Source organism: Amblyraja radiata, chromosome 35, assembly GCF_010909765.2.
Source record: "Amblyraja radiata isolate CabotCenter1 chromosome 35, sAmbRad1.1.pri, whole genome shotgun sequence".
NCBI classification, from domain to species: domain Eukaryota; kingdom Metazoa; phylum Chordata; class Chondrichthyes; order Rajiformes; family Rajidae; genus Amblyraja; species Amblyraja radiata.
Genome location: NC_045990.1, coordinates 9,120,720 through 9,130,814, shown reverse-complemented (window position 1 = coordinate 9,130,814; position 10,095 = coordinate 9,120,720). Strand labels below are relative to the sequence as shown.

At 50.9% G+C, this 10,095-nt stretch overlaps 1 protein-coding gene across 3 annotated transcripts in view; it reads left to right on the top strand.

Moving 5' to 3' along the window:
- kank2 (KN motif and ankyrin repeat domains 2) overlaps positions 1–4,857 on the top strand; it is an 84,629-nt gene extending 79,772 nt beyond the window's left edge. For all 3 annotated transcript variants that reach the window (XM_033012300.1, XM_033012302.1, XM_033012303.1), the window contains 3 exons: positions 8–208; positions 821–925; positions 3,673–4,857. In XM_033012300.1, the coding sequence (XP_032868191.1) occupies positions 8–208; positions 821–925; positions 3,673–3,732 (366 nt within the window). In that variant the 3' untranslated portion in view covers positions 3,733–4,857. The remainder of the gene's footprint in view (positions 1–7; positions 209–820; positions 926–3,672) is intronic.
- The last annotated feature ends 5,238 nt before the right edge of the window (positions 4,858–10,095 follow it).

Below are 10,095 nucleotides of genomic sequence, written 5' to 3'. Positions count from 1 at the left end.
TGGGCAGGCGGGTCAGACGGCGCTGATGCTGGCGGTCAGCCACGGCCGCACGGAGATGGTGAAGGCCCTGCTGGCGTGTGGGGCGGATGCCAGGGTCCAGGACGACGATGGCTCGACAGCACTGATGTGTGCTTGTGAACACGGCCACAGCGAGATCGTCGCGCTCCTGCTCGCCACGCCCGCCTGCAACGTAACACTGGCAGACAATGTGAGTGAGTGAGTGAGTGAGAGGGGCTACTGCCCAACACGGGCATCCATGGGTGGTGACCCCCCCCCCCCCTCCTGATCAGCACCCACTGGGCAAGAGCCATTGTCATCGATAGACGCAAAATGCTGGAGTAACTCAGCGGGACAGGCAGCATCTCTGGAGAGAAGGAATGGGTGACGATTCGGGTCAAGACCCTTCTTCAGACGTACAGACCTTCAGACTTTCTGAAGAAGGGTCTCGACCTGAAACGTCACCAATTCCTTCTCTCAAGATGCTGCTCGACCCGCTGAGTTAAGGGCCTGTCCCACTTAGCCGTCATTTGCGCACCATTATGTGACGGGTAGCGTGTGGATAGCGCGGGACGGGCGCATGGAGTGGCGCGGAGGAGTGTGGAGTTGCGCTCAGTATCGCGCAGGGCGCCAGGATTTTGTGCTGCGCGAAGTGACGGCCAAGTGGGACAGGCCCGTTCCTCCAGCACTGGGTTGGAGTACAGGGTCGGCATGGCCAGGCGATGCTGTCGGTGTCCTCCACCGCCACTCCGTGCCGCTGTGGGCCACGTCGGGCTGTTTTCCACGTGTTGTGACTGAAGCTTTGACGTTTGCCCGTGTGCAGGACGGGAGCACAGCGCTCTCCATTGCGGTGGAATCCGGACAGAAAGATATCGCTGCCTTGCTCCACAAACATCTGAATCAGACAGCGGCTTCAAGCCCCTCCACTGTAAGTATCTCGTCACCTCGTAGCGTTAGAGTTGCTGCCTCACAGCGCCAGAGACCCGGGTTCGATCCCGACTACGGGTGCTGTCTGTACGGAGTTTGTACATTCTCCCAGTGACCGGAATGGGTTTTCTCCGAGATCTTCGGTTTCTTCCCACACTCCAAACACGTACAGGTTTGTAGATTATTGATTTGATTTGATTGGATTCAATTTATTGTCATTGCACTTTTCAGTGCAACAAAATGGTTTAGCCTGCAGTCATAACATAGAATAAATAACAAAACAAACACTCAACACAGTTTAAAGTCCCAAAGTCATTGTCTCTTCCCTCCTTGCTCTCCCTCTGCGCTGAGGCAATCCAAGCCTCTGATGTTGTGACCCCGCCGGGTGATGGTAAGTAAGTCCCGCGGCTGAATCCGTGCTCTGCAAACGGGCTGGTTCAAACTCCGCGGCCCTGGGCGGTCGAAGCTGCCGAAGCTGCCGTCCTCCAGTCCAGCGGACACAGCTGTAGTTGCGGGAGCTCCGGAAAACAGAACTCGAGCTCCCGATGATGTCGTCCACTGGCCCGCGGCCGAGCCTCCGAGGCTCCAAAGTCGGGTCGGAAGTTGGGTCGCCCCACAACCACAGCCCCGGTCGGCCAGCCTCGCGTTGGTAAGTCCTGGCTCTGCTTCCGCAGCCTCGAGATCGGTCGCAGTTGGAGGCCGCCAGTTCCGCAATAGGCCTCGGCGCAGACTGACACGGAGACGGGGGATACGGCAAGAAAGGTTGCATCCCCCCCGAAGGAAGAGTCAAAAAAACATGTTACACCCACCCCCCCATTTGGCTTGGTGTAAATGTAAAATTGTCCCTAGTGTGTGTGTGTGGGATAGTGTTCATGTGCGGGAATCACTGGTCGGTGCGGACTCGATGGGCCGAACAGCCTGTTTCCATGCTGTATCTCTAAGCTAAACCTGCCCATGGTATCTCACCACCCTCTATCAACCCTCACCACCCTCTGTCCAGTATAAGCTCATAAGCTCATGTTATAGGAGAGGAATTAGGCCATTCGGCCCATTCTACTCCACCATTCAATCAAGGCTGATCTACCTTTCCCTCTCAATCCCATTCCCGTGCCTTCTCCCCGTAACCCCTGACATCCCCTGCCCAACATATCTCACCATCCCCTGCACAAACTATGTCACTGCCCTTGACTCAACACTCACTACCCCTTACCCACCCTCATCACCCCCTGCCAAACGTATCTAACGATCCTAGTCAAAGTCAAAAGTCAAAGTCAAAGGACTGTCATATGAGGAAAGATGGAAAAGACTAGGCTTGCATTCACTGGAATTTAGAAGGATGAGGGGGATCTTATAGAAACATATAAAATTATAAAAGGACTGGGCCAGCTAGATGCAGGAAAAATGTTCCCAATGTTGGGCGAGTCCTGAACCAGGGGCCACAGTCTTAGAATAAAGGGGAGGCCATTTAAATCTGAGGTGAGAAAAAACTTTTTCACCCAGAGAGTTGTGAATTTGTGGAATTCCCAGCCACAGAGGGCAGTGGAGGCCAAATCACTGGATGGATTTAAGAGAGAGTTAGATAGAGCTCTAGGGGCTAGTGGAATCAAGGGATATGGGGAGAAGGCAGGCACGGGTTATTGATTGGGGACGATCAGCCATGATCACAATGAATGGCGGTGCTGGCTCGAAGGGCCGAATGGCCTCCTCCTGCACCTATTTTCTATGTTTCAATTTTATTCGTAATTGTGACAAATGAAATTGACTTTGACTTTACCTTTTGACTTTGAATCCGCTACCCAAAGTATCTCACCACCCCTGTCCCCCCCCTTGCCCAAAGTATCTCACCACCCCTGTCCCCCCCCTTGCCCAAAGTATCTCACCACCCCTGTCCCCCCCTTGCCCAAAGTATCTCACCACCCCTGTCCCCCCCTTGCCCAAAGTATCTCACCACCCCTGTCCCCCCCTTGCCCAAAGTATCTCACCACCCCTGTCCCCCCCTTGCCCAAAGTACCTTACCATCCCCTGTCCAAAGTATGCCACCACACCCTGCTGGATGTATCTCGCTACGCCTGCCCAAACCATCAGCTGCAGCCACCAAGCGATGGAGAGGCAACAAACGCCTCTCCTGCATCTATTTCTGTTTCTTCATGTCCTCCCATTTGAAGCTGGAGCGGCTGTGGTGACACCTGCCGCTAACTCTGTCACTGATGTACGGTATCAGGGCGCTGAAACGTCACCACTCTTCTCAGCCCACTTTTTTAGTTCATTTCCTCCCCCGGAGAAGTCAACATTTGTTCGTGTTCCCAACCAGTAATTTGTCTTTCCGTCGGTTACATAACATGCTTTCTCCAGCTCCCCCCGTCTCTCTGTCTCAGCCTCTCCCTCCCATCTCTCTGGATCCCATCCATCTTTCGCACTATGAGCTTTTAAGTCTTTTACTTCAGAGATACAGCGCGGAAACAGTCCCACCGTGTCCGCGCCGACCAGCGATCACCCGTACACGAGCACTATCCTACACACGCCAGGGACAATTTACAATTTTTACTGAAGCCAATTAACCTACAAACCTGTACGTCTTTGGAATGTGGGAGGAAACCGGAGCGCCCGGAGAAAACCCACACGGTCACGGGGAGAACGTGCAAACTCCACACAGACTGCACCCGAGGTCAGGATCGAACCTGGGTCTCTGGCGCTGTGAGGCAGCGGATTAATATTACTAACTGTGTGTGCCGCCTCTGTGTTTTGCAGGGCACTACCACCCCCGCCCAGCCTGCCACTCACCCCTGCCTACCTGAAGCCCAGGTGTAGGGGCTACCTGTGGGCCATCGACCTGCCCGGCCACGGGATGTGCTCGACGGCTCCCTCACCTGGCGCTGCCGTGCCACTGCGGCCCTCTGCACCGTTAACCCACGGAGGGCCAGAACGCTGTGAACACACCAGCCCAGGAAGGCCAGACCCGGACCAAAGGGGCGAGCTGTTGCCACGCACTCTCCGGGTACAATCCTGCTGCATGAAAACCCGCCGGACAACCATCAGCTTTTTATATGAAGAAAGTATATCAGCTCTGTAAAGGACATTCGGCCCATCGAGGCCTCAGACTGGCCAGATTCATTCTTAAAATCGGCGGTTTCCCCTCTCTCTCCTTCCCCCTTTCACATTCCCTCCCTCCACCTCCATCTCCCCAACCTCCCTTCCTCCCTTCTTTCCTTCCTCCATTCTCAGTTGGCTTGTCCATCTTGCCTGGTTTCTCAATATGTCCAGATTCGGACTTGCCTCTGGTCCAAGGCCTCTCCTCACACCAGCAGTCAGTCAGCGAATTCCAGCCAGACCTTCCTGTCCAGATACATCAGTCGGCCGGTACCTTTATCTATTGTCTACCGTCTATTGCCTATTGCATTGACTCTCTTTCCCACTCTCCCTCTCAGGGGCAAACAATGGGCCCAGCATCTGTGGATCCGACATTGAGATCTACGAGTCTGAGTGTGGAGTGTAGAGTAACACAAACTCTAAACTTCCCTCTGATATCCTCCCTCTGTAGACTCTTAGACAGGGACACAAGAGACTGCAGATGCTGGAATCTTGAGCAAAGCAAGATTAATTCTTACTAAAGAAGGGTCTCGACCCAAAACGTCACCCATTCCTTCTCTCCATCCATTCCATACTGCCTGTCCTGCTGAGTTACTCCAGTATTTTGTGTGTATCTTTACTCTTTCTATTGTCAGTTTGCCCCTCTCTCCTCCTCCTCCTTTCACATTCCCTCCCTCTGCTTCCATCTACCCAACTTCCCATAGAGTTGTGGAGTCATACAGCGTGGAAACAGACCCTTCGGCCCAACTTGCCCACTCCGACCAACATGTCCCATCTACTCGAGCCCCACCTGCCTGTGTTTGGCCCATATCCCTGTCTGATCCATGTACATATCTAATCGTTTCTTAAACCTTGTAGCAGTCCCTGCCTCAACTACCTCCTCCAGCAGCTCACTCCATACACCCACCACTCTCTGTATGAAAAAGTTACCCCTCAGATTCCTATTAAATCTAACCCTCCCACCCCCTTATCTTAGACCTATGTCCTGTGATTCTCGATTCCCCTACTCTGGGCAAGAGACTCTACCCAGGTTTCCATGGAATGAAGTGGACAGGTGACGTTTTGGGTTGAGACCTTCAGCCTCGCTTGTCCATTCCTTCCACAGATGCTGCCTGACCCGCTGACGTTCTCAAGCACGTTGTGTTTTGCTCAGGGTTCCAGCATCTGCAGTTCCTTGCATCTCCATGAAAGCTCTTGGGTTGCTGAGTTCAGGAGGATGAGCTAACCGGGATATGCCCAGGCCCCTCAGCCAGGAACCACCAGGGACCAGGAAGGACATTCAGATAAGGGGGGGGGGGAAGAAATAACATCTCTAGATCAGACCCTTCAGTGTGTGTTTGGGGCAGGAGGGAAGGTCCCACACCCACCTCCTCATCTCCGTGCTATGGAGATATTTGAAGGTGAGGTTGAAGTTTGAAAAGGTTCGCAACCCAAAATGTCACCCGTTCACCAGTCTGAAGAAGGGTCTCGACCCAAGACGCCACCCATTCCTTCTCTCCAGAGATGCTGCCTGTCCCGCTGAGTTACTCCAGCTTTTTGTGTCTATCTACAGTTTAGTTTAGAGATACAGCACGGAAACAGGCCCTTCGGCCCACTGAGTCCGTGCCGACCAGCGATCCCCGTACAATAGCACGATCCTACTCACACTAATGACAATTCACAATTTCACCAAGCCAATTAACCTGTACGTCTTTGGAGTATGGGAGGGAACGGAGCACCCGGGGAAAACCCACACGGTCACGAGAAGAACGGACAGACTCCATGCAGACAGCACCCGTAGTCAGGATCAAACCCGGGTCTCTGGCGCTGTAAGGCAGCAACTCTATCGCTGCGCCACCATGCCACGAGGTTGGAATCAAAATTATCTTGCGTTTTGAGGGTTAGAACTGTAGAGCCAGTTTGCGAGCCCCATTCATCCCTTGGTTAATAGAGTGCAAGAGGCTTAATTTAAAAGCACCCTTTTGTTTTGCTGTAAGCGGGCGTGAGCAGGGTCAGGACTGGGATCTGTGCACTGAGTAGCCCCAGATTATACACAGTGCCCGGCACGATCCCTGATATATAAACCAGCGCAGTGGCTGTATCCGTGTGTATGTTACTCTGCTAATATTTACAGGCACACACTCCTCTGCTGATGCTGTGTTCTATCTCCTACTAGTGAGCAGTTGTGCTATCAATGTTTCCTGCCGAACATCAAGGCCAGATCTACTCCTCGGTGTCTTTGTATTATCCTTTTTACAGAAATATCTATCAGAGTTTTGTAATCCACATATTGCAATACAGCAAAAATGAATCAGTCCTTGTTCGTGCTTTATTTCAATATAGCTGCCATTCAGCATATGGGCAATTGCCATTGAAGTGTGTGAGAGTTGTAAGGGAGGGGAGGGTGGGCTGAGGGGTGAGGTCCTCAGTTATAATTGCCCGACAGGTTGGGAGAAGTTGGCATGTGCGATTTCTTGTTTCTCCAGTATGGTTGGCTGTTCTGTGAGTGACCAGCAGAGGGAGCAGAGCTACACGGTGTGAAGTTGCTTGGACCGAGAGCTGGGATCAGCAAGTGGCTGCCATGTCCAACACTCAATGGCACAGGTTCAACCAAGGAATTTACAGCACAGAGCAGGCCATTCAGCCCGTCTAAATCACCACTATCTGGGCCCTGACCTCTCTTGGACAGGTACATGGACTGGAAATGTTTAGAGGGAAGAAAGACACAAAATGCTGGAAGAACTCAGAAGGTCAGGCAGCATCTCTGGAGAAAAGGAACAGGTGATGTTTCGGGTCGAGACCCTTCTTCAGACTGAAGATGAGTGTAAAGAAGGGTCTCGAACCGAAACGTCGCTGATTCTTTTTTCCAGAGATGCTGCCTGATCCACTACAGTAGCTTTCTGTGTCTACCTTCAGTGTAAAGCAGCATATGTAGATCCTTACCCCTGTCCCACTTAGGAAACCTGAACGGAAACCTCTGGAGACTTTGTGCCCCACCCAAGGTTTCCGTGCGGTCCCCGGAGGTTTTTGTCAGTCTCCGTACCTGCTTCCACTACCTGCAACCTCCGGCAACCACCTGCAACCTCCGGGAACCGCACGGAAACCTTGGTTGGGGCGCAAAGTCTCCAGAGGTTTCCATTCAGGTTTCCTAAGTGGGACAGGGGCATTACTACACAAGGTTGAGAGAGATATTGGCCAACCGGCAGCAGGTGGGACTAGTGTAGATGGGGCATGTTGGTCGGCGTGGGCAAGAAGGGCTGAAGTGCCAGTTTCCCTGATGTATGGCTCTCGTAGGTTATAGATTGATCGGATAAAGAAGCAGGCCCTTCGGCCCACTGTGTCCATGCCAACCTCCAAGCATCCATTTACATCAATCCTTCACCGAATCCCATTTACAGTGGTTAATCTCTCATTGGGGAAACTCCACACAGACAGCTGGAGCTCTGAGAGCAGCTGTTCCCACTACAACTCAGGGGGATTTTGAGAAGAAATTCCAAACACTGGGAATTTAACTGACAGTCACACAGTCATACACCACAGAAACAAGCCCTTTGACCCAACTTGCCCATGCAGACCACGACACTAATCCCATCTGTCTGCGTTTGGCCCATAGTCCTCTAAACTTTTCCTATCAATGTATCCAATTGTCTTTTAAAAGTTGTTATATAGATCCACCACCGATTTTTCGGCAACTGAAACATATTGAAGGTTGGTCAATATCTCATTGAACATATAAAACATATAAGATTGTTACGGGTTTGGACACTCTAGAGACAGGAAACATGTTCCCGATGTTGGGGGAGTCCAGAACCACAGTTTAAGAATAAGGAGTAAGCCATTTAGAACGGAGACGAGGAAACACTTTTTCTCACAGAGAGTGGTGAGTCTGTGGAATTATCTGGTGGAGGCGGGTTCTCTGGATGCTTTCAAGAGAGAGCTAGATAGGGCTCTTAAAAATAGCGGAGTCAGGGGATATAGGGAGAAGGCAGGAACGGGGTACTGATTGGGGATGATCAGCCATGATCACATTGAATGGCGGTGCTGGCTCGAAGGGCCAAATGGCCTACTCCTGCACCTATTGTCTATAGGGTGATTTCACGAAAGGTCACTGGAGCGTAAATCCCCACTCACGTGACCGAAAATTTTAACTGGGGGACAAGCGTCACTTCCGGTACATGTTAGTGAATGGGAAAACACGCACTTTCACACCCGTTAAAAACATCGAAAACGGCCAGTTTTTGAGCTGCAATTTACTGAGCCAGTCGGGGTGACCGTGAGGAACAGCTACCTAAATTTACAGTCCAAAAAAAAGATAGAAACTAAGGTAAATACAAGAGCGAGCTGAAGGTGTAAAAAAGGCGGAAGTGCTAGCGGACTTTTTTCTTGGAGATTTAAAGATCCAAAATATCGGGAATTATCGCGTTTGCTCGCTGCATTTCATCAAAAGTGGCATTATTGACTTTTTATCTTTATTCATTTGTTATATGAAAAGTATTAAAAGTTAGAAACCCGTCAGTAAAATTGCAAAATCGCCCATGGTTCTCGGGTGGGTTGTAACATGCAAAATGAAAACGCTTCTGAAGCTCCATTTACCATTTAAATAATCGTAAACTTGCATCTCAGTAAAATTGATTTCCAAACGCATTGAGTTTACGATTATTTAAATGGTAAATGTAGCTTCAGAAGCGTTTTCATTTTGCATGTTAAAACCCACCCGAGATCCATGGGCGATTTTGCAATTTTACTGACGGGTTTCTAACTTTTAATACTTTTCATATAACAAATGAATAAAGATAACAAAGTCAATAATGCCACTTTTGATGAAATGCAGCGAGCAAACGCGATAATTCCCGATATTTTGGATCTTTAAATCTCCAAGAAAAAAGTCCGCAATCAACTTCCGCCTTTTTTACACCTTCAGCTCCCTCTTGTATTTACCTTAGTTTCTATCTTTTTTTTGGACTGTAAATTTAGGTAGCTGTTCCTCACGGTCACCCCGACTGGCTCAGTAAATTGCAGCTCAAAAACTGGCCGTTTTCGATGTTTTTAACGGGTGTGAAAGTGCGTGTTTTCCCATTCACTAACATGTACCGGAAGTGACGCTTGTCCCCCAGTTAAAATTTTCGGTCACGTGAGTGGGGATTTACGCTCCAGTGACCTTTCGTGAAATCACCCTATTGTCTATCGATGACCCGGCACCTCCTTTAATCCGGACAAAATTAAGAGAGCGTACTTGAAATCCCCTACAAAAATCTCCCCGAGAATGTAGCACCGAGGCTGGGAGAGGCAGCCGATCTTGACCTCATTGGGACTTCCGCGGCCGATCTGCGGGTTTGCCCCCGACGCCCAGCCAGCAAATCCGTTCCCACAGACGACTTCCGAGGCCGAGGTGGACTATTCCGATACCGTTGGATTCCGCTCGGAGCCCGTGTCCTTGGTTGGTTCGACAAAACGGATAATCCAGAAAGGAAGGTAGACACAAAATGCTGGAGTAACTCAGCGGGACACGCAGCATCTCTGGAGAGAAGGATGGAACATTTCAGGTTCAGACCCATTCCTTCTCTCCAGAGATGCTGCCTGTCCCGCTGAGTTACTCCAGCATTTCGTGTCTACCTTCGATTTAAACCAGCATCTGCAGTTCTTTCCTATACACGAATCCAGAAAGGATCTGGAACCTCACTGATAGTTCTGGAGCTCGCTCTCCTCCCCTCCTCTCTACTCCCCTCCCCTCCTCTCCTCTCTCCGCTCCCCTCATCTACTTCCCTCCCCCACCTCCTCTCCTCTCCTCTCCTCTCCTCTCCTCTCTCCTCTCTCCTCTCCCCTCTTCTCTCCTCTCTCCTCTCTCCTCTCTCCTCTCTCCTCTCTCCTCTCCCCTCCTCTCTTCTCCTCTCTTCTCCTCTCTTCTCCTCTCCTCTCCTCTCCTCCCCCCTTCCCCTCTCCTCCAACTGAATAACCGATAGTTATTCAGTCGGTGATGAGATCTCAGACGGTTGCAGGAGATGGGGATGGGGGTGGGATTTGGATTTGTCAACAGGGATTATAATTTTAAATTGAAGGCATTGCGATGGGGGTTGCTGGGTTACGCCACGGTGGCGCAGCGGTAGA